Raw genomic sequence first — 25,059 nt, forward strand, 5'->3', positions numbered from 1 at the left:
CTTACAAATGCTGGCTACATTTCAAAAACCATACGACTGATTTCATAATTCATGACTCATGCAGCAAAAGGTCAATATGACACCAATAGGTACAGTTCCACAGAATAAGAGTGTGTCACTGACGATGACATGCCTTGGGGCGCTCAGCAGTTCCGTGGAGGCTGAGTTTAGGGGGCTTAGTGTTGAGGAGGTGCCCAGGCCTGCACACCTGTTCACGGGAAAGCCACTGGAATGGCGTTGCTGGAGCCGAGCCGAGCCCGGTGGTCCGCTCTGATGACAGCGCTGCAGACCGAAGAGGTGTCACTCGGACACAGGTGAGGGAGACGTCACTGGGCTGAGGCATCAACACGGCACAGAGTGTCACTGAGGACAGAGGCTCATTTGACTAGAAAAAGCTCTGAGGTGGCACATGGTGTATTGAGCAGAATCGTAAAGAGGAAAAGATCTTACTTTTCTCACTATTTCTGGAAATACTGCGCGTCTAAATTGAAGAGCAAAGTACACTTGAGGGTGACGAACACACACACACACACACACACACGCACACACACACACCCCCCACTCATCCCCAAAGTTGAGTGATTTATAAATAAGAATCCCAGTTGTACGGTGTGTCCTCCTCGACTGGGATGTCTCCCCACTGGGAGGGGTTTCATTTAGGTCCACACTTGATTCGACAGTCCGGACAATATAAAAATGTTAAACATACAGAGCAAATCCCTCCTAAATGAGTTTTATGAGATGGAGTTTGAGATGCACTAAGTTCCTCAATCAGTTACAGAAGAAACGAGTCACTTTGATCACTAGGGTCACGCTCTTTTGATTCTTACAGCCTGTCCTTTCCACCGGACGTACGTTAGGGCAGGTCCTCCTTAGATAAATGAGACGTTTAGATCAGCGGTTTGCCTGTTTGAGGCAATCACTGAAGAAGCTGAGGATCAAATGTAAATTTACTTGGGGCTGTCTGGATTACTGTAGATACACTGTACTGTTTGGCCAATGCCCAATCATGGTTAATCCACAAAGCAGTCCAATTTCGCTTTAGATGAGGCTCTGTACTTATATTCGAATCTGGAATCTGGGTGTGTCTAATGGGCAAGGGAATCTCTGCCAAACTAATCGAGGAGACTTTCCTGGGAAGGCTTGATGCCCAAGGAGTCCGTGAACCTTCCAGTAACCCACCTGCTAGCCTCCCTCCCCTGCCTTCTCAGGGAAAACGTGCCCCCCGCAGCAAAGCTTCTCAGTTACCCCGGAGCTAGAAGGTGACTAAGGGGGTATGTTTCAATGAGACTCAACAGAAATGTTAACAAAGCAAAGATTTAAGGAGACTGGCTAGAGGCTGACTGGAAAGAGCAAAACCAAGAACTCTGTAGACAAAGTCGAAGCCGGTCATCTGCCCGTGAACTTCACGCTCACACTTCTCATCTGTATCTCCTTCTTTTCTGTGCTTAGCAAGTCCGCAGCGGTGTTCTTGTTTCCTTTCCTCGGAAGTCAGTACTTGTTTTAGTGCGTTAGACGTGTACCTTTCCTCCGATTGTTTCCAGTCCCCTTGGGGTTTTCAATGCTGTTCCAAGGCCGCCCTGCCTTTCTCTACACAGCTGATGAGTCGCGTGTCAAATTCTCATTTTGAATCAATACCAGATATTTCCATATCTATTAGGAGGGCCATCATTTTTGTTTCATAAAGGTGGAAATGTACATATGAAGGAAACCATCAAAAGAACTAGATTTTTCTGCCCTCAAATTAGTAGAGCATTAGGGATGGGAAGGAATTTAGAGTTTGTGACTTAGACACTAGGACCCACGGTGAGAAAACCAAGACCCACATCTACCGAGGTCACAAATCTACCAGTTGGCAGAGCACAAACTAGAAGTCGGGCACCCTGACTTTGAGCCAGTTTAAAAAAAAAATCTGACTTGGTTTTCACCGTGACTTTCATTCCTTTGTTTTTAGGTAAATCTCACTGATATGGCTTATTTTCCCCAGTATTTCCAGGATAAGGCAGTACGAGGCAGGCTAAGGAATAGTGTTCATCTACTATGCCAGTGAAGCATGAGATACATTCAGTTGCATGGGTACATTCTTTGCCCATTTTCTGACGTTGAAGTGATGAGGCATCACCGTGTGTTTTCTGGGTACAAGCTACTCCAATGTCTGTTATCGGGGAGGTGACTTGGGTAGGGAAGATGAGTGAGGTTTCATGTACATGGTCTGCGGGCTTTTTCTGTTGAATATCTCTCAGGGCAATACTACGAGAGTGACAGAGAGGGTCAGCAGCTGGACCAGTCTTTGTTTAGAGATAGTTAAGCCACAAAATCAGAGGGAAAGGGAGACTAGGAACTATTTGTGAGTACAGCAATGAGCCTGAGGATCCAAGACCAGAAGGAAGCATCCTCAAACCATCAGTACCTGGAGGGGCTCTCAGATCACTGTTTCCTTCAACTCGGAATGTAACTGCACTAATCTCGCCTCAGAATTCCCCCACGAGACTCACATCTCAGCTCATCATCGCTCCTTGATTAGAAGGTTTAATCCATGGGGAAATCCGTTGTCAACTCAGCAAAGATGCAATCAGGATAAATAACTTCAGGAGTTTTCGAGATGATGGATCAACGTCATTGAAAAATGACAACACTCTGTAAATAGGCTTAATTTCTATGGAAATTTCCTCTGAGCCTTAACTGTGAAAGAGCCTTCCTACTATGAGGTAATACTATGTGAAATTTTGGAACTGTCGAGTCACTGACATTGATAAAGGCTTCTAATTTCTTTGGGCTCACTGAAGAAAACGGTTTTCCATGTTGGTCTCAATCAGTTAAGTACCTGCAGTTCTTTGAGTGACGCCTTGTATAACTTGAATTAAATCGTAGGGTTATAAAAATCCCAGTGAAAGAAGAGCTGATTTGGGGGAACCGATATTTCTGTACATTCTAAGTTACGCTGCCAGGAGAGGGAGAGGAGAGCTGGAGACGGCTCTAGAATAAACAAAACGCTGTCTGACCTGCTAACGCGTGTCTTGCTAACGTGATCCCCGCAGAAAATAAGAATGGGATCAAGACAACCACATGATCTTGGTTTTAAGGCTTCTTTAGTCTTCTGCTGTGCCATTTCGCTTGCTTGAGTCTCTGGCCCGGGACAGATGGGAGCTGGTGATGGCTTGGTGCTGGTGAATTGATGATGGTCCCCACCCCACCTCCAGAACTGTAAAAACTCCCGAGCATTCACATCAAAGGACTGGAGAACAAATGCAATAGTTACAAGTACCCGCATTCAAGGGGCAATTTCATCCATGTCTACGCCAAGGACTACCTCCTTTTACCCCTCAACAATCCCCCCCAACACAAAGAAACAACAGAACAAACAAAAAAGATCTAGGCAATGGAATGAAATGATACCCAGTAGTGCTGTAGGAATTATGAGAATGAAGTCAGCCAGTCTAATCCTCAAACACTTCCAGGAACAACGGGGGGAACAGTTCCGTGGGGCACTCCACCTTCATGTGCAGGAAGCGGCTGGCATGGCAGGCTCCAATCATCCGCAGGTCTGTTACCTTCATCAGGAGTTTTGGCCAAAAGTGTGTCACGTGGTGTTTTCGGTAATTGATATAGTGTTCAAAGGCCAGCAGGAAACTATCTTGGTATTTTTCTATTCTCTCCACGCAGGCGAGCCCCGGGCGATCTGAGGGGACAGGAGATGATTGTTAACTTCACAGGGTGGGAAGGGGGTGGCCTACCTTGCCTGATTCAAGCCCTTTAATGTGAAAGTGGGCAGATCTGGGGACTTTCTAACTCCTAAGAGGGAGCATAGGTGCTCCATGAACTCTGGGGCAGCGGGCACCAGGATGCCAGGGCAGGGTGTACTTGATGGGAAGGGGACCCGGGCTTTGTTTGGATAAATATCTCTGGTTTACACAGTCACCTCGATGGGGGTAAATGGGAATATCTTCCTCGTAGGGTCCAGAAGGAGAAGCTTCACCTAGAGAGCTGACACACTGAGCATAACCAGGGAATGGTTTTGAGTTTCCACCAGCTCCCTGGGAGAAAGAGGAGGAGGACGAGCACCGATGTGCAGAGAACAGGGGAGATGTAAAAAAAAACTGGGCCCTGGCTGGGTTGCCAAGTGGTTGGAGCATTGTCCTGTGCACCCAAAGGTTGCGGGTTCGTTTCCTGTTCAGGGCACATGCCTAGGTTGCAGGTTTGGTTCCTGGTTGGGGCGGGTACAAGAAGCAACCAACTGATGTTTCTCTCTTACATCCATGTTTCTCTCTCTCTCTCTCTCTCTCTCTCTCTCTCTCTCTCTTTCTCTCCCCCTTCCTCTCTCTAAAAACATGTCCTCAGGGGAGGATTAAAAAAAAAATTGGGAGCATCAAAGAAGGCCTGGATGCCAAAGGAGGAATGTTGGACAATAAGAGAATCCTGTGAAGATAATGAAGCGCAATATCCATTTTAGTTGTTTGCCAGGCTGTGATGAACCGCTCCTCCCCTTCCCTTACGCTCCGGCAAAATTCTACCTGTAGCTGCCTTGTGTTGGGGGTGCTGTGGGGAATGAAAATGAAAAGAAAAGGGGGTGTGAGCCATGCCAGTTTCCCTGTACAGAGGGGAGTCACAGAGGGAGGTCGGAGTGAGAGGACCCATGACTATGTAAGGACCAGGAAATCTCCCCAAGTCCTTAGGGGACCACTGGTCTTCCCACTGCTGTGGGGCAGGACGCAAGGCAGTTTCCAGAAAATGATAAAGGGATGTCACAAGAAGGCTGGGTGACTGTGGAATGTCCAGGCTGCAAACCCTTGAATGACAAAAGTAATTTATAAACCTGGATGAATTTCTCACAAGGCTCCAGGAAGCCTACCATCCCCTGCTCAGGTCTCCTCAGCTTGCTTTTCGTAGCTCTGATCATATAAGTTCACACTCCAAGTGTCCATGATTGAAGTATCTGTGTTAGTACAAAATCTATGTAGGGTTCTGCTTAATCCGAAAGGAAAGATCGGGACTAATGGCTCAATCCACCCTTCCGAGTCTAAAAATATATGAGCTGCTTCTGCTGGGTGCTCAGTTGGTTGGAGCGCCATCCCTGCACCAGAAAGGTTGCTGGTTCAATTCCTGGTAGGGGCACATACCTGGGTTGCTGGTTTGATCCCTGGGTGGGGTGTGTTTGGGAGGCAGCTGGTTGATGTTTTCTCTCACATCAATGTTTCTCTCTCTCTCCCACTTTCTCTAAAAGCAATGAAAATATCTTCGGGTGAAGATAAAAAACAACATTTTATATATATATGCATATATACATATACATATATATATGCATAAGTGTATATGTATGTATGTGTGTGTGTGTGTACTTTTGGAACCTCCTATTCAGCTCAAATTGCAATTTGTGTATTTTTATATTGTTTTGTTTTTTTCCCTTCATATTTGGAGTTGCTGCTCTGTGGGTCTATTCACTCCCTCTCTCTCTCCTGCTCCCCCGTCTTCCCTCTTCCTCTGAATGTGCCAGAAAAATTCTCCACAGGATTCTTTAATTTTTTTTTTTTAATTCTCACCTGAGGACATTTTTTTTTCCATTTTTTGTTCAGATAGAGTGGGAGGGAGAGAGAGGAAGGGAGAGAGAGAGAGAGACATCGACATGAAAGGGACACATTGAGTGGCTGCCACCCGCACGGCCAACCAGGGCCGGGGACAAACTGCAACCAAGGTACATGCCCTTAGCGGGAACCGAACCCGGGTCTCTCTGGACCGCAGGCCGATGCTCTAACCGCTGAGCCAAACCGGCCAGGGCTAAATTTTGATCCCAATAGAAACTCAAGACAATGTTGCTCTGATGTATTCCTTAAACGAGAAACAATAACCTGGGTTTTGTGGCATCAGTCTGTCCTTTGATGAGACATAAAGATAGGGTGGTCATATAAATGATGTAGGAAAAAAATGAAAGGCCATTCCGATGACGCTCTAGTTGTACTAAACACGTTTGTGAAAAGAGAAACATTTTTAAAGGTCAAAGACTATTTTTAACAATCTAAGACAAAATTTCTCAAAGATGTGTCTTCCAGATCATTTCCACCGCAGCTCCCTGCTTGTTAGCATAGGACCAAGGAACTGAGCAGCTGTAGCTCCTAGAACAGCCTTTGAAGAAGGAGCCTAAGATTTTGTGTCACTGAAATGCCAGGCAAAACAGTGGGGCTGAGACAGTGGTTCCGAGGAGGAACTACAGGTGGCTGATGTCGTGCTGTCATTTGCCAAATATAAAGTGTTCTGTGATATTTTCAGCATTACTGAGAAGTGTCAGATCGCTCAGATGGGGAACATGTTAAGGTGATTATGTATGTCACATGGCTGTCAGGCAGGCAGAACTGGGAAGAACCCTTCAGTGTTTGCTAGAGTTTGGAGTCACAATCACAGTTTTGCCATTTCCACATGCTCCCTTTATCTACCTTGCTTAGATTATTTCCTTAATTGGTTAAATGGACTCAGTAAACAGGAACGTTCATATTATTCAGTAAACAAAACTCCACTTGCCAGAGGTAGAAGAGGGTATAGGGGGATAAATGGTGATGGAAGGAGACCTGACTTGGGTGGTGAACACACAATACAATACACAGATGATGTATTATAGACTTGTACACTTGAAACCTATATAATTTTGTAAACCAACGTCACTCCAATACATTCAGTTAAAAAATCCATTTGCCACGAACAGAAGACAACCACAAAAATAAATGCATAGCAAAAACCATTGTTACATTTTAGTTAAAGGTTCTTGCTGAAGACTGTCCCTGACACCTGCTCTCTCTTTCTTTAAAAGGGAGGTCAGTTGGTGGAGCATCATCCCATGCACCAGTAGGTTGCCAGTTCAATACTTGGTCAGGGCACACACCTGGATTGTGGGTTTGATCCCCAGTTGGGGAGCATACAGAAGGTAACTGATCGATGTTTCTCTGCCACCCGCAGAGATCTTTCTCTCTCTCTTTCTCCCTCCCTCCTTCTTCCTCTCTCTAAGCATGTCCTTGGGTGAGTATTAAAAAAATAAAAAAGAGGTTAGCAGGTGTTAGAGGGGTGTTAAAGACAGATTAACTTCAAATAGAATCTCTCTTTGTGCTGCTATGTTTAGGAGATATAACCAGGAAGAAAATGGTAAAAGAAACAGCTTCCTTACTATGATACTGCGTTATTTATTCCTCACCTGAGGGCATTTTTTTTTTTCATTTATCTTCAGATAGAGCGGGAGGGAGGGGAAGGAGAAAGAGAGAGAGAGAAATATTGACGTGAGAGAGACACAGAGTGGCTGCCACCCACATGACCCCAACCAGGGCCAAGGACAAACTGCAACCAAGGTACGTGCCCTTAGCAGGAACTGAATCCAGGACTCTCTGGTCTGCAGGCTGACACTCTAACCACTGAGAAAACCGGCCAGGGCATGAGTCTGTGTTATTTAAAACAGACATATAAAAAAGATAGTTATTTAAAACTGTTTTTGTACCACGAAAATCTCAGCTAAAAAATTACCTTGAACCCCCCCACCCCAGGAATATGATTCCACTTATATGGTTCAATTTCTTTATTTTAAAGGACACTCAAGGTCACATAGGGAGTTCTTAGAAAAGCTACAAGTTCTTTTTCTTCTGAAGGGCCCGGGGCCCTAGTTCCATGCTGGCTGTTGACTGGAGACTGCCCTCAGTCCTGAGGGGTCACCTGCAGCTCCCTGTCTATCACGTGAACTCTCCCACCATGGCCAAGACTTCATCAAGCCAGCAAGGGGAGTCTCTAGCAGCGGTTCTCAACCTGTGGGTCGCGACCCCTTTGGGGTTGAACGACCCTTTCACAGGGGTTGCCTAAGACATAACAGTAGCAAAATTACAGTTATGAAGTAGCAACAAAAACAATTTTATGGTTGGGGGTCACCACGACATGAGGAACCATATTAAAGGGTCGCAGCATCAGGAAGGTTGAGAACCGCTGCTCTAGAACAATTCTGCTAGCAAGAGGGGATCTCATGAAACATAATGTAATGTAGTCACATGGGAATGGCACCATATTTGTCATATTCTATTGGCTAGAAGCAAGTCACAGATTCTGCACACACTCACATCAAAAGGTGGGGAACGTGGGGGTGGTTAACCTAGAGCCTGCCCAACACAGGAACATTGATTATGCTCTTGTAGCTATTTATGTTTATTTTGAAGTTTTCCAAAATAAAAAAAAATTATTTCTTTTTAAAAAACACTACCATACCTAAACTTTCTGTAGCAAATAAATTTCTAGATCAGCTTACATGAAAGGAATTCTACTGAGTTAACCAGGAAGTATCAACTTTTTAAATTCTCTTTGTACTTGTGTCTGATATTTAGCCTTTCATCTCATAGGCATTTCTCATCCTACTAAACACTGGTCTAGGTGCTAGGTGCACACTCAGACACATCTCTGTCCTCAAAAGGGAGAGAGTCCAGAGGGAGCGATGGACGAGTCAAACAAATGGCTATATTGTGGAGTGACCACTGCTGAGACACAGCTGAACTGGGGGTACTCCGATGTATTTTGCATTTCTTGTTTATTATGACACAGTCCCTGGAGAAAAAGGTGTCGGCATTATTATTCACTCTTCACCCATGCGAGTTAGAGGTCTTGATAATGAGCTGTGGCAGGTTAAAGATGGCTTTGCCATCCCTCTCAGGTGGACCCTTGGATCTGGGCTGGTGCTGGGACTTGTTTGGACAAAGACAATGAGGCAGAAGCGATGCTCTGTGATTTAAGACTGGGCCTTCAGACATCTGCAACTTCTGCTTTTGTGTCCTTGGAACTCTCCTCCTTAGAGACCACCGGCCACGTTAGAAGTACTGCCTGCCCGAGGAGAGGCTGAATGGAGAGAGGCCTGAAGCTGTCTTTGATGTCTCAGCCCCGACCCAGCCACCGCGGATGTTTAAGCCACTAAGTTTTGGATCGTATGTTATATTACAATAAATAACTGAAACTTAAGTTGTAGCTAAGCCATGGACAAATTCTAGCCCTCATTCATGGTTTTCTCATCAAGAACTTGAGGCAGATGGTGTGGTCACTCATTCCAACACTCTGTGTCACAAAACCAGAAAGGGACAAGTTTGGCCAACTACTGCGGAGCAGGCAAGGTAGTATCCATTGAAGGTGGGCCGTTTCTTTTTTCAATTTAAAAAATTTTTAAATCCTCACCCGAGGATATTTTTATTTTTTACTCCTCATCCGAGGATATTTTTCTATTTATCATCAGATAGAGTGGGAGGGAAGGAGAGAGAAGAGAGACAGAGAGAAACATCAGTTTGACAGAGCCACATCGACTGGTTGCCTCCTGCACAACCCAACCAGGGCTGGGGATGAACTACAACCGAGGTACGTGCCCTTGACCGAAACGGAACCTGCCACTCATTAGCCCGCAGGCTGACGCTCTAACCACTGAGCCAAACCGGCCAGGGCGGAGGTGAACCATTTCAGAGTCTTGTAGATGGTTCGCTGGGTTCTCTCCCGCTATGCTGGGAAAACGCAAAAAACATTGACATCTGACACCCTCCTTCAGTTCCCAGTCTGTTGGCAAACCCCCACTGCTCCCTGGAGAGTGAGCTATGATTCTGAAGCTAAAGAGAGATTAAAAACTCATCAGGTGATTTGAATGAGCACCTGACAAGCAAAAACTCTTTGACACCCAGCAATGAGCCTGGGCACACTCACCTGAAGACATCAGCAGGACGGCCTGAAGGAGAGCTACTTCAGTGTCATCCAGGTTGAAAGAAGACAGCGACATGCCCAGGTCAAAGATGGCGTCGGACACCACCCCAAGACCCCCGTTTTTCAGCTGGCCCCGTGTCACTGCCATCTCCCCGTTCAGGGTTAAAGTCTCACTTTCTGGGTCGTAGCGCACAGCAGCGCGAAGGGACATGATCTCCATGCAGCAGCCTTTTAGGAGGATTATCTGGTCTTCACATGGCAGCTGAAAAGAACCAGCTCACGTCAGCAAAGAACAAGCGGACAGGGTCGGCCAGGAGCAACCTGCGGCGTGGAAAGGGCTCCTGTGATGGGTGAGAGCCGCGAGCTCTCTGAGCACGCGCCCTATGGCTTTCCCTTCCTGCTCGACCGCCTTTCAACAACCATTTTTCAGTCCTCAATTTGCTTGCAATCTTCACCAACTTTAATCTCAGTAGTGTGCATTCCTTTTGTGACCCATACAGGTCTCCGACTGGTATTCCAGTCACGTGGGAAAGTGCTAATAGCCCCTAGCTCTGGAGTTGGTATTGGCTGCTGGAGAGCTGGGGTGATGTTCAGTTTACCGACACTTTTGTCTTAAAGCTCCAGTAATCAGCGGATGACGCCACTGTTTAGCCAGCAGCCGGCAACTGTGCTTCTTTTTGTTTTTTGAAGCAAGTTTGCTCCTTGAGCCTCTTCAAAGGCACAGAACTAGACAGTCCCATACAGACGCCTATTGCCCATGAGGCCCAGAGATGTAGAAGCTTTGCCCAAGGGCACCCAGTGAGCGAGGGGCAGTGGTGAGACCAGAATCCACACTCCTGGCTCCTAGGGTTGTATTCTCAGTACTTATGGCCCCGGAATGGCTCCACACACTGAATCTCCCTGCCAAAGTGGCATCTCTTTCCCAACTAATTTGGCTGCTTTACGAATTAGGATTTGTGATAATGTGATAACATTAATAACAAACTTTGCAAAAGCACTTTGCTAAGGAAAAGAATAATAAAAAACACAAAACAAAGCAGAATTGTATTTTCTGAACAGGGAGACTGTTTAATTAAATGCCCTTATCCAAATAGTCTGAAAAGCGATTAGTCACTCTTTTTTGGTTTTTATGGAATTGGCTATGATGCCAAGATTTATGTGTATCACCTTAATTAATTTTCACAGCAGTGCAGGGAGGTACACATTCTGCTTCTGATCTCGTTTACAAATGTGAACATCCAGGCACTGAGAGGTTGAGGAACATGCTAGGGGTGTCACGTGTAAGTTTTGTGAGCGAGGCTAGGATTTGGAGCTATATCCGTCAGAGTCCAATGCCAAGAAGAAAAGAGAACATACTCTTTGAAGTACTCTGGATGGGACCAAGTTCCCATAAACAATGGAAATGGAAATTACACATAATTTCTATCTCTTCATTAAGCACGTACAAATTCTTTTTGGGAAATACTTTTGGCAACACCCAAAGTTCAGTTAAGGTTATTATATAAAACGAAAAGTAATACTACTAAATTACATTTAAAATACTGGGCATTTCATTTTTTTTTCAACTCAACCTAGTCACTTTACCATATAATTTCAAATTGCTTAGCTTTTTCTGCAGAATAAAAGTCATTTCATATTTGGTTCTGGAGTCTATATATGTAAATTCCTTCCACTCATTAAAAAAAAATGACTGTGATTTGCTTTTATTTAGGTTCTAATTTGATTCCTCAATTCCATGCTTGGACTCCTGGCCCGAGAGCATGGTGGGAAAGAGGAGACTGGAGGCTGGATAGATCCGGTACAGGTACGACAGAGATTGGCTGATGTGGGCAGAGGCTGGCTTATACCTGGGGCAGTGGTTCTGACTTCAGCCCCATCAAGATTACCTGAGGGCTTGTAAACCACACACATGGCTGGCCCCACCCTCCGAGTTTGTACATTTTTCCAGTTCCCAGGTGATGCTCTTGCTGCTGGTACAGGGTCTCCACTCCTGAAAACCACGTTGGCACAAAATACCAAAGAGAAATTACTAACCAGAGCAAGCGACTTACTATTATTTTTTTATTTGTCACAAAGTATGCAACCTTGGGTAGGCCCCATATTTGTAACCAAGTCTGATTACAGACGAAGCGGTTTTTTATTTATTTATTTATTTTAAAAAAAACATACTGTCGATTAGTTCAAATTAAAATAAGTTTAACAAGTATTGGTCAGGGATCACCAATGGTTTAAAAACGAGGCCAGATGCCTTTTCTTTGAAGAGAGGTTTGTAGGAACCTGGTGACTGTTTCAACATGTGGGTAAACAATCTCTTAGTCACTTGCCCAAATCCTTCCATTGGGAGATTGCTCCAGGAAGGGCAGGCCAGGTAGAGATGTAGGGAACCTCCCACAGGCTCTTCCTGTCCCCTTAGGAGAGCATCGCTCAGGTTGACTGGCAAAGGCGACAGTGCCCTGTACTCCAGAAGAGGTTCTTATGTGTGTTCTTGGCCGCTCTGCCAGCAACGACTTTAGCTCATTCCATGCCCAGGGTGCCCACCAACCTTGCTTGGTGGGTTGGCATGGATCATAGCAAAAAATTACTGTGAGCACAATTTCAACAGCAGATGCATCACTTTGTGTCTGGCAAGAAACCTGTCTCTCTTGAGACCACCTGGGATCTCCAACCCACTCCATAGGTAGCTCAGGGGCCCACAATTCACGTCCCAATTTGGGGTTCCATAGATAACATGAAAGTCAAAGGTCCTCAGGAGGCCACAAACGTCGGAAACATACTCATCTCTCCTGTACAAGTGGCCTTTTTTTTGGTAATACAGAGACTACAAAATACCAGCGTTGAAAGAGAGATGGGATCATAACTTTGAAGCTGGCTTTAATTTCTGAGGGAAACTTGAAAAGGTCCACCCCTTATCCCTGCCACGGACACAGTGCACAGTGTGTTTGTTATTGGTGGTGGAGGTGGCTTCTTTTCTTTGTTTAACTGAAATAGCTCTTCAGTGGTTGGTTTACATGAGCCTTCAGTCTTCCAAGAAACATTTTCAGTGGGCATTCGAAGGGGAACACGTGACCGACGGACGGGCTAAGTGGAAGTCGTAAGGGTAGCAAACTCAACAGTTTCTCCTCAGACACCAAGGACTGGGGGACGAGGGACCCAGCTCAGAGAGAGAACCAAGAAAGGTCCAGAAAAGTGAACTCAACCCAATGAACCAAAAAGAAGATGCCACCTGAATGAGAAGAACCAGCACCTTTGGCACAGACGTCAGAGTGTGTGTTCCTTCTTGAGGGCAACTGGGCAACACGCATCACAAGCCTTAAACGGTGTACACGCTGGGTCCTTTCATTCCATTTCCGGGTTTGCTCTTAGGAAACAGTGTGGTGAGCAGGGCTTAGGCCCCAGAATGTTTATTCCAGAATATTCATATTAGCAAACAACTGGAGAGGAACTTAAGCAGATAACCTAAATACGGTAGGTCTAGTCTTTTGAATACTATGTGGTCATTAAACATTATTTTGTGACAGAAGACTGAAATGAAACGTTCTACAGTTGAGCATGAACGGGCACAGCGGGGCTGGTGACATTCTGTTGATCTCGGTGCTGATTACGTGGGTGTGTTAAGTCTGTGAAAAGTCACTGGGCTGCATGCTTAGGATGTGTGCTCCTTACTCTTCCGTAGAAAGCTTATGATGATAATAACGTTATTATTGTAGTTTCATAAGTAGAAAGTATATTATGGTATCAATTATATTAATATATTTTATGCTTCTCATATATGTATGCACACATATTTATTTGAAAAAAACTAAAATAGGCTCCAAAATGTCAGCAGTTTCTTGTTACCATGAACCTTTACCTTACTATGCTGTATAAATCTCCAATGAATATATATTATTTTTGTAATATTCTCTAAACCTTTAATAAATGTTCATTTAAAAAAAAAAAGATGGTCAGAGGCGTGGATCACTCCACACACAAGTCAGATCCCTTGTCCGGGACTCACGGGCCCAGCACAGCGATGTGGGGTAAGAGGGAGGCACCCTCTCTCAGTGGGGGCTAGGGGGTCAGACACCTGCACCCTGAAGCCCACTGCTCTGTCCTGGGTATGGCTTCTGTGGAGGCTCAGACATAGGCAATGAGAAGTGTCCCCACCCGTGTCTGAGGTCTGTCAGACTCCAGGCAGGCTCTCATTATTACAAACTCAAGGACACAAATGGGCTGGAAGTCAGGGGGGACAGAATCATTCAGGTGAGGAAACTCAGCTTCTTTCTAGGTGAGACTAAATTCACCTGTCACTCGGGTGGCTTGGGTGAGAGGTCACAGCAGTACGTGGCCCTCTCTATCTGGTATCTTTCTGGGTCCCCTTGGAGATGTGAAGACCAATAGGTTGGCACCTGATGTGGTTTTTCAAAGGGAAAATTTCTCCAGAAAACATAACCAACCCCACTTGATTCAAAAAAGAAGGTAGAGGCAGGATGGTAATGTCATGGATGAAATGATAATAGTACTAACAGCTAAAATTTATGGGAAACTTATGACCCAGGCACCATCCAAGCACTAACTACCCCACCTCGACCTCCCAACAGCTCGAAGGGGTAGATTCTTCTATGATTCCCATTGAAGATGAGATAAGCAAGCCTTTTTACTAAGGCACTTAGTAACTTCTCCAGGATTCTTGCTCATGCAGCTGACTGCAGAGCGCATGCTCTCAGACACCACTGCAGAACTGCTAACACCCGGCATGAGCGTCCCACTGGGCAAGTCTGTGACCTCTGGTGGGCGAGCTCCTCAAGGACCTTGAATATGGGCCAAGAAAGGGTGAGTTTCTAAGGAAAGAGGGAGGATTTAAGGGAAGCTCTGTGAGGGTTATCCTCTATTCCTTAGAATTAAGAAGGAACCACAAAGCCATCTTGCTGGAATATATAGTTGAAAGAATATAGACTGAGACTCAAATCATGGCTCCACACAGGGATAAGTTAATCACTTTGACCTCAATGTTCTACATCTGTAAAATGGGGTTAATTAAAGCTACCCTGCAGATCTGTTGTAAGGACTGGATTTAATGTGGGCAAACTTGAACATGGTAACTAGGACATTGTAGGTACCATATACATGCGAGTATTGCTGTCATCTTTCCCTATGCCTGGATTGGGTAGGTGGACAGGATCTTCACTGTGCTCTTGGGGACACCTAATGAATGACGACTGAGTAGAGAGGGTGGGGAAATAAAAGCGACAGAGTGCATTTTCATTTTTGTACTGACACTGCTTTCATAAGACCATCCCTACTAGTTAATATTAAATCATAAATAATACTCAGTATTCCTGGAAATTGATGGAACTAGAAGGAAAAACAATGCAGAAGAAAAAAATCATTTCCTCACCTCACAAAACATAGGCAACTTTTTGGCAAAATCCACCACTCTGGTAATTGCTGGTGTGATGATTTTTGTAAAATGGCTGAAGGCTTCCAAGTCGACCTTTCCACCTTCTGGGGCATTCACTATTGGTGCCTGTCCAATATCTTCTGGCTAAGGAGGAGAGACGGAAAGACTTAAATGACGATGTTCAAGGGATTTTTATTTATTCTAGTTCTGATGTGGGAGAAATCTCTTCTGGACTGCCAACCCGTACACTTTCCAATTTTCACACAGCTTATTAACAAACTGTAGAGTTTTCCATTTATGTCTCTGAGCGAAGGTGTATGTCTTGGCCATTGCTGCAATAGGCCCCCAGTGATACTGTTCACAGAATTGTTGCTGGAGAGCGAGAGAAAGAGAGAGAGAGAGAGAGAGAGAGAGAGAGGAGAGAGAGAGAGAGGAGGGAGAGAAAAAGAGAGGGAGGGAGAGAGGGGGAGAGAGAGACAAAGAGAGAGAGGGGAAGGGAGGGAGAGAGAGGGAGGGAGGGAGGGAGGGAGGGAGGGAGAGAGGGAGGGAGGGGGAGAGAGAGAGGGAGGGAGAGAGGGAGGGAGGGAGAGAGAGAGGGAGGGAGAGAGGGAGGGAGGGAGGGAGGGAGGGAGGGAGGGAGGGAGGGGGAGAGAGGGAGGGAGGGAGAGAGGGAGGGAGGGAGAGAGGGAGGGAGGGAGCGAGGGAGGGAGGGAGAGAGGGAGGGAGGGAGGGAAGGGGGAGAGGGACAGGGAGGGAGGGAGGGAGGGAGAGAGGGAGGGAGGGAGGGAGGGAGGGGGGAGAGGGAGAGAGAGGGAGGGAGGGAGGGAGGGGGAGGGAGAGAGAGAGGGAGAGAGGGAGAGACAAGAGGACTCTGGGTTCTTCTTCTGAATGCACACAGGAGACATACATTCTAGGCCTTGTGCTTGTGTGCGTGCAAAGTGGGCTCAGTGTGGGCAGCGAGGGAGAGGGTGCGGGGGGCGGGGAGGGGGTAGCCCCGCAGACAGCACCCTGTGGATTCACTCCTGCCTCCAGCTGCTGGGGCCCAGCATCCTGTCTGCCTACAGACTCCAGTTGGAGGAGGTCACAGCAGGCTGAGGGACGACTAGGCGGCCTGTAGGAACGGAGCTGTGCAAACTGGGCAAACCTTCAGGCAGAGTGGGATTTTACCAGTACTTCATGTCCCGAGGGCACTGCTCTGCTGTTCACTTGCCTAAGCCCAGTCCGTGCTCTGGCTGCTCCAAGGCTGGTGTAGCATCAGGGCGTCACCAGGGCACTTCTTAGAAATGCAGACTCTTAGCTCCCTCAGACCTAATCCTGCAGAATCAGCGTTGCAGCAAGCCCCCAGACGGCTGTGTTGGCATCAGGCTCCCAGTGTCCGTAGGAGCTGCCGAGCTCCCTAGCTGCCATTCAGTGACTGCCACGGCGGTGTGGCCGCCTGTGTACCTCCTGTTGTCACCAGTGCTTTGCCAGAAACAGGCCTCTCCATCACCCTTTCTTTCTTTGTGATGATAACTACCACTTATCTGTGCCTACCAGTGAGCCAGCCCCTTGGGCTCTTGTACAATCCCTACCGGCTGATGAGCAAACATGGATTCAGGGAGGTCAAGAACAATCCCCCGAGGCCAGGGTACCACACGGTAACCTGCCAGGAACCTCATATCTCCCCCCACCTTGAGGCTTCGACACCCTGCGCACTTTGACACCAGGGGACAGAATATTTGCTCCTCTTCACATTCCTTTTGTGGGCCCCTCCCGCTGTCTTCCAGCAAAGTATAAACAAGAGACAAAGGCCCTGCTGGATGGTGGCCGCCTTTGTCTAGAGCCACAGTGAACAGTCCGGAGCAAGCAGCTGGGGGGGGGGGGGGAGGGGGAGATGGGCAGGAGGAACCGGTACTGTGAAAGAGGTGAGCGAGGCGCAGTCCCTCATTGGCAGAGGTGGGGGCACTGCCGGTGGCCCCACTGGCACCACAGTGCTCAGTTTCAATCGTGTATCAGAGTCACCCGCCAGCTGGGTCCCACCCCAGACTCTCTGATTCGGTAGGTGGGGGGTGGAGCCTGGGCACCTGCATTCCCACTCGTTCCCAGGGCATGCTGATGCTGTGGTCCGGGGACCCCTCTCCGAGAACTGCGGGGCTAGCAGTAACCGTGTCCAGCTCAGGGGAATCCGGTTACCATATTTCTTCCCACATCTCGCCTGTTACTCTCCACAGCTAATTTTTAGCAGAAAGAAAAGCGAAGTATTACCCCTTTACTCTCTGGTTTCCAAGGCACCAGGGCCAAGAGGAGCAGCCCATGCCCTCCAAGGGTGCATCAGGAGCCGTGGGGTCAACCTCGGGAGGACTGCGGAGTACATTACATGACAAGCTGGTAGCATGGACCTTTTTGGGGGGATTATCCAGCAGGTATTCTGTTTATTTTATTTTACTTTTTCATTGTTTGTTTTGGGAGCAGGGAGTACATGGGAAAGAAGTCTGGTTTTTGTCGTGTTTTCATAACCAATGGCGATGTTTTGGGGCGACTGCGAGCATGGCCAGCCCGCGGAAGCTGTGTTCTGCCGGCTCTCCGGATGCAGATGGAATGGCTGGATCGACCCCGTGCCCAGCATCCTTCTCTTTCTCTTTCTCACGGAGACTGAGCTAAGGAAAAGGTACATCAGTCCCTCCTTCGACCACTGCTGCTGCTTGACATTTTCAGACCTCCTGGCTGGTCTTTCTAGTTCCTCTCACCGTGAAAATGAGGCTCATCTCACCTGCCTTGTCTACTTTGCAACTGTTATAACGATCAACTGATAAAAGGAAGGTGAGCACACACTCAAAAAGGTAGGGGGTTTTATACACACACACATGCACACACAGACGTACAGATACACGCACTCTTGTTCTGGTTGAACCCAAATACCTTCTCATTGAACACTGCTGGATCTAGTCTAATGGTATCTAAATGGTATCAGTGTCTTTCGAAATGTCAGTGGGTTAATGCTGATGTTAATTGTTAATTTCCATGTTTGTGGGGTATTTGAATCACCCCTGTGACACCCTAAAGATAAGAAGAAAGGAGGGAAATTACACCAGGTCATAAACAATGAAAATCAAACTCCCAAATGTAACAACCCCACAGCTTTTCTGTGGAAAATAAATATCAGGGTTGAAAAAAGGCTGAGTTTTTAAAAAAATTCTCACCCGAGGATATTTTTCTATGTATCATCAGGTAGAATGGGAGGGAGGGAGAGAGAGGGAAAGAGAGAGAGGGAGAGAGCAGTATCGGTGTGAGAGACATACATTGATTGGTTGCCTCCCACACAACCTGACCAGGGCCTGGGATGAACCACAACTGAGGTACGTGCCCTTGACCAGAATCGAACCCGAGACTCATTGGTCCGTGGGCCGATGCTCTAACCACTGAGCATACTGGCCAGGGCAAAAGATTTACTTTTAAGCCTCTGGGTATCTAATGGCAAATAAAATTGCTGGAAGTAAAACCATATACAAAGTAGAAGCCTTCTCTTATGTCATTAAGGTTTATCTCCTTGATGGATCTTAGCTACTAGAAAGAAATATATATCATCTATGACTGATCTGAGTTAACATATCAGGTACCAAAGGAGAGATTCAGGCATGTGTGCAGGTGTGGGCTTCAACCCTAGCTCGGCACTGAAGGAGGCTGCTTGTTTTGTTTTTAAATTCTCACCCGAGGATACTTTTTCCATTTATCTTCAGTCAGAGTAGGAGGGAGGGAGGGAGGAAGAGAGGGGGAGAGAAACATCGATGTGAGAGAGACACATTGACTGGCTGCCTCCCTCACGACCCTAACCAGGGCTGGGGCCTGACCTGCAACTGAGGTACGTGCTCTTGACTAGAATCGAACCCATGACTCTTTGGTCTGGGGGCCGATGCTCTAACCACTGAGTCAAACCGGCCAGGGCGAGGAGGCTGGTTTTACGCAAATCAAGACTAACTGGCTTTGTGCCTGGACTGTTTCATCAGCATTGCTCCGGTGAGCAGGGAATGGTGCCAGCTGACCTCGCTGCAAGTGGCGGGCTCAGAGTTGAGGGCTTCTCTCCTCCAAGCAGCAGCTCCCTGGCACATGCAGGTGGGGTACAAACAGACCCAACTCTCTCTTCCTCTGCATGATCATGGGCAGGAAGACCCGGACAAATGGTGATTAAGGATCCCTGGGCCTTAGGACATTACCACAGGCTCACCTTTTTTCTGGGATGAGCAGGGACAGGATGGTGAGGGTGGTGGTGGTGGTGATGATGGATGGACATAGTAACCATTTATGTGGTTGTTAATGATATGCCAAGCACTTATATCTGTTACTTATATCAGTTGGTAAGGGCATACAGGCTGCTGAACCTTAGAGAGGTGAAGTAATATGCCCAGAGTCACATAATTAAAAAGCAACCGAGGCAAACATTGAACTCAGGCTGTCCGGTTCCAATCTCCATGCACACTGCTACTAGACTACCCCGTCTTCTTCTGTTGTAGCTATAATAATTTTGGGTGATAGAATCCTTCTTGACCTGTCTTTTAAAAAAAAATATGTTTTTATTGATTTTTCAGAGAGGAAGGAGAGAGATAGAAACATCGATGTGAGAGAGAAACATCGATCGGCTGCCTCCTGCACGCCCCCTACTGGGGATCGAGCCTGTAACCTGGGCATGTGCCCTGACCTGGAATTGAACCGGGACCTCTCAGGCCATGGGATGACACTTAATCCACTGAGCCACACTGGCAGGGCTGATTGCCCTTGTCTTACGACCTGTCCACCCAGGTCACACATGGCCAAGTCATCCATCCTGCCTGAAATTTTTGCTCATGTGCCTTTTCTGAGGCTATTCCAATCGAGAATGTGGGAAATCAGACAGTAGCTCTGCCAGGGGAAAAGCAGGGCAGGCTGGCACTGGGGTGAAAATCCGTCCAAAGCCATCCCTTTGCATGTGGACTAAGGGTTCAGAACAACACAATGTCAACAGACAAGAATGTTGCTGCTGCGTCTCCCCGGCCCCAGGAGGTGAAAAGGCGGGTTACCCTTGGAGGGGAGGTACTGCTTCCCCTCGTTTGGCACCACAGGCTTCTTGTTCCCGTCTCGGTCCACATCTACTTTTCATCTCCACTGTCATCACATGCAAACTGTTGGTGATTACCTCGGGCACTTCTGTACCATCAGAGTTTTGAGTGGATTGGAGAAAACCAGAAAATTACGTGACGGAAGTGCTTTTGGAAACAGTTTTACACAGTGGCTTGGGAATTATGAAAATCGGCATGGCTTTTGCAAAAGTGCCCATTTGTCAATGACTTATTCCTCAGCACAAATGTGGAAACCCTGGGCAAGCCACCAGCCTCTATTTCTGACTTGAGTCCTGGTCTCAGGATAGAAAATGATGAAGAAGCTCCATTTGGGGAGTAAATTACTTACCCATTGCAGAGAAATGAATACTTCTGGCTTTTATGACAACATATTTTAATCCCGCATGACATATTCCTATACTATTATTAACATATTAGGCCTCCTCAAATTATATTTCAGACAAGATGGGCCATCATCACATGAAATAACATGCATAGCTGTGTTGCAAGCCAAAAAAAAAAGGGGGGGGGGATTTCAGCTACACAGGAGGCACCAATCTTAATGTGTAGAAGCTTATTCAGGACATGGGTACCATTTAGCAAAGTGTCTTTAATGGAGGATTTCTGATATCCTTGCAGGAATAATCCACCCACCAAAAGAGTAAAATTTTCCTCCTGAGCATAAAAACTCAATTGAGGTCATCCTTCTGCAAGGGGTATTTGTAAATATGCATTTGTAGCCTGGCTGAGACACAGGGCTTAACTGTACTGTCTCTGAGGATGGGCTGGTGGAACTGTATGTTCTGTTGAATAAATATTTGAGTTCTGTTTTGGTTATCGATTGCTGTGTAACAAACTACCCCAAAATGTCGTGGCTTAAAAACAATACAGTGTTACTCTCTCAGTTGTGGGGACTGATGGTCTCAGCCGGATAGTTTTCACTGGGGGCCCTCAGACAGGGATCGCTTTTCTGGCGCCTGGATTGAGCATCTCTCTCCATGGCCTCTTCACATGGCCAGCCTGGGCGTCCTCACAGCATGGCTGTTCTCAGGGTGGGTGGACTTTTTCTAACATGGCCGTTAGCTTCTCTCGGGGAGACCAGGTGGCTCCCCCTCCAAGATAACCAAACGGAAACTACAAGGCTTCTTATGACTGAACCTGAGTAGTCACTCTGGCCCAATCCATTGTTTAAAGGAATCACAAAGCAGATTCCAGGGCAGAGAGACATAAACTTTGCTGCTTCATGGGAGAGAATCGGCTGTGTGCGCAAAGAGGAACGAGTCTAATGGCAGTCGCCTTGGAGAAGAGCTGCCACAAATTCCAAACACCCATGTGCTAGACACTGGGGACAGTGCTGCAGGGAACATACACCTTCCTCTGAGGGGATGCAGGGGTGACCCCGGGCATAGACGGGATTGGCTGATAGAAAAGAAGTTCATTGTAGAGACAGATGGGACAATGGGAGCATCCAATCTCTCCCAGCACCCAGCTAATAATAATAATAAAAAAAAATGGCCTGAAGAAGTGGTTGTTTGTATTTGGATCAAGAGGGGCAATCTCTTGAACAGATCAAGCATCTACAAAATATACATTTCATGTCAGCTGCACAGGGGCAATGGAGACTGGTGGGTAAGACAGCTGCTCCGTAACCGTTACCCTCCTGAAAAAAACTCTCGTGCCTTGATAACCTCAAGGCCCTGACAAAAAGTAATGCAAGTCATTCTGTGCCATACCTGCCTCTTTCAGTAGATGATCAGACTGATGAAAACTGTTAAGAGACTTCGGGTTAAAGGTGCAGACCTTGCTGGTTTTAATGACTGGAAATTGTGTTATCTTTGCTGAAAAGACTATGAGGCATGACGAGGTCTGATTCTATTTTACCTTATAGAGTGTTGGTTTCTGAGCTTTCTGACGTAGCTCAAATATTACCTCCTCAAAGAGATCCTTTCTGACCTATCTGTTTAAAGAAGTGAAGTCTCTCCTACTTCCAACTCACAGTCACTTTGTCCCATCACGGTGTTTGTTTCCCTCCCTGCACTTACCACTACCTGCGTTGATCTGCCCCTTTCAACATTACTGTCTGTCTCCACTGGAATATGGCTGAGTGTTTCTACCTCCTGGCACATAGCAGCTGCTCAATACATGTTTTCATAATAATAGGACAACTCTTGAAGTCTGGGAGGAAGCACCTTAATGACCACTGAGTTGGTTAGTTAGACTAGTATCCAGTCTCTTTTGAGATTACAGAAAATAGAAGTGTAGGATTTTCCAGAAGACCAGGATGTGCCCCAAATCTTCCACCTACCTTGAAATTCAGCTTGATCACTACTCTGAAATCAGATGGCAGTGCCAGGCCTGGACGTCGTTTTTACAATGTCCACTTATGGCTAACACATTGGGTTATAGGACAGATTTAGGCTGGGGGTTAGGAAGAATTCTATCTTGCTATGCTCCAAATATATTGGGTTAGAATTGATCTAACTATCCATAATTAGTGTTTTCTAATTGTCTGGCAGATATACCCGGGTGGGGCTACGAGGCTGCCCCTCCAGAGGCATGTCCTTTCAAGGCTCTTCGGGTGTGTGCAGGTGGCCAAGTTGCATAGAGCAGCGGTTGAGAGCATGGATCCTGGAGCTCGGCTGCATCTATCACCACAGCTTACTAGCTGCAGGAGCTCAGGTAAGGGTTCTCAGCTTCTCTGCCTTGTTCCTTCCTCTGTCAAATGGAGATATTCACCACATCTATCCACAGGGTTGGGACAGGGAGCTAAGGTATGGAAAGCACTGACAACAGCACCTGCCCGTTGGTGAGGGCCATGTAGCATGTTTGCTAACATTATTGTTGGTGGAAGCCATCAACAAAGTGTGTTAGAACCTGCTCATTACAGCAATGAAAGTAATTGTTTGGAAGCAGGTGGATTATGGGTAAGCCCCCCCCCCCAAGCCAAACTTCCTTTAAGGTTGTTATACTGTTTTCAACACACACACACACACACACACACACACACAAAATCCCATTATAATGGTGATGTTGAGTACAAGGACATTATACCACTCTACCTTCTCGTTCGGGTGGGAAGGTACTCTACTGGACCCTGGAGACACACATAAACCAACAGCATGTCTGATGCAGGGCTCAGTGAAATACTCCTAAAGGGTTCGTGTTATAAACCAAAAGCAGGGTCAGTCTCTGTGACGGTCAAACACCAACTGGTGGTGGGATGGGTGGTCCATCTGGTGAGGTGGGTGGAGGGCCTGCATTTGGAACCAGAGACCTGAGCTGGCCTGTGGGCCTGGCTCAGACACTGTGGTAACATGATGTTGGGTGAGCCACTTGAGGCTGTGAGTTTGGTTTGCATATCTATACAACAGAGATTGTAATCACAGCCTCAAAGCATTGTGAAGGCCAAAGGAGACAAAAATGGGAAGGACTTTCACAATGGTTAGTTTTTATAAAACACATCAAACATCGACATTCAAACAAGGGTCTTGAAAGGCCTGTTTTCTCTCTCTGCCCCCTCCTAGCCCCCGGCCTTACTGTCCCATCCATTGTCTTCCTGGACTTGCGATAATTTATTTTAAGTGAAACCTTTTGACTTCTGCTGACATAAAAATGCATTTGAGATACGGGGCACTTTGTTCTAGGGGTTATTCTAAAGGGAATATTTTGGAGCGGGTTTAGTGGACTAAGTATGTATATATATGGGCCTCTGAGGGAAGAAATGAGTATAAAAAGGGAAGGCCTGCAGTAAATAATTTTACTAATTAATCCACAGATGACCTTACTAATAAAAGCAAATAGATTATATGGTCTTTTTTTTTTTTTTTGTCCTCACCTGAGGACTTTTTTTTTCCATTTTTTTTGTTCAGGTAGAGTGGGAGGGAGAGAGGAACAGAGAGAGAGAGAGAGAGAAACATCGATGTGAAAGGGACACATCGAGTGGCTGCCACCCGCACGACCGACCAGGGCCGGGGACAAATCGCAACCGAGGTACATGCCCCTAGCGGGAACCGAACCCGGGTCTCTCAGGACTGCAGGCCAATACTCTAACCGCTGAGCCAAACTGGCCAGGGCAGATTATATGGCCTTAGAAACTGATCTGGAACACAGTGGCCCGCAAACAGTGGACGACAGGGGTGACCTTTATTCTCAGACAGACCTAGACTCCGACCTGGCTCTACAAGCACCCGACTTCCCAGAGCTGCTGTGTCCTTCTCGGCAGGTGGGCGGGTCACCCAGGCGGTCACCGGGGCGGTCACCCGGCACCCCAGGGCGGTGAGGACTAAGGGAGTGAGGTAGAGAGCGGGCAGCTGCCGTCCAGCTGTGCCCGGGAGCCTCACCAGGAATTTCCGTTTCTGCTTCCAGTGGCTGCCTTGGGCATTGGTGGCCACGTGGGCTTCAGTGACTGTCTTGATGAGCTCCCACTCCTCATCGGTGGGCTCTGGCTTGTGCCCGATGGATTTCTGCAGCTCCTCCCGCCGCCTCTTCTCCCGGTTCTCCTCAATCAGCTTCCGTTTCGCCAGCCGCTTGCTGTCATCCAGCACCACTGGGAGAGGGGGAGAGAACACAGGTACTGCCTGACACACGGAGCCTGGCCAGGTACTCCCCGACACATGGCAGCCTGGCCAGGGACTCCCCGACACACGGCAGCCTGGCCAGGGACCCCCTGACACACGGCAGCCTGGCCAGGTACTCCTAGACACACGGCAGCTTGGCCAGGGACTCCCCGACACACGGCAGCCTGGCCAGGTACTCCCTGACACACAGCAGCCTGGCCAGGGACTCCCTGACACACGGAGCCTGGCCAGGTACTGCCAGACACACGGCAGACTGCATGTCCCAGGGCCGCCGACACGCAGATGGCGTGGGGGGCCTCCAGGTGGGTCACACTGGGGCGTTTTCCCCCTTGGTCGCATATTGTCATTG

At 47.2% G+C, this 25,059-nt stretch overlaps 1 protein-coding gene across 4 annotated transcripts in view; it reads right to left on the bottom strand.

The window, feature by feature from the left end:
- Positions 1 to 550: 550 nt before the first annotated feature.
- Positions 551 to 25,059, bottom strand: part of THRB (thyroid hormone receptor beta) — a 346,849-nt gene continuing 322,340 nt past the window's right edge. For all 4 annotated transcript variants that reach the window (XM_036267242.1, XM_036267244.1, XM_036267243.1 and 1 more), the window contains 4 exons: positions 24,474 to 24,679; positions 15,062 to 15,208; positions 9,688 to 9,946; positions 551 to 3,679 (listed from right to left, as the gene is read on the bottom strand). In XM_036267242.1, the coding sequence (XP_036123135.1) occupies positions 3,438 to 3,679; positions 9,688 to 9,946; positions 15,062 to 15,208; positions 24,474 to 24,679 (854 nt within the window). In that variant the 3' untranslated portion in view covers positions 551 to 3,437. The remainder of the gene's footprint in view (positions 3,680 to 9,687; positions 9,947 to 15,061; positions 15,209 to 24,473; positions 24,680 to 25,059) is intronic.

Source organism: Molossus molossus, unplaced genomic scaffold (assembly GCF_014108415.1).
Source record: "Molossus molossus isolate mMolMol1 unplaced genomic scaffold, mMolMol1.p scaffold_m16_p_18, whole genome shotgun sequence".
Taxonomy (NCBI): domain Eukaryota; kingdom Metazoa; phylum Chordata; class Mammalia; order Chiroptera; family Molossidae; genus Molossus; species Molossus molossus.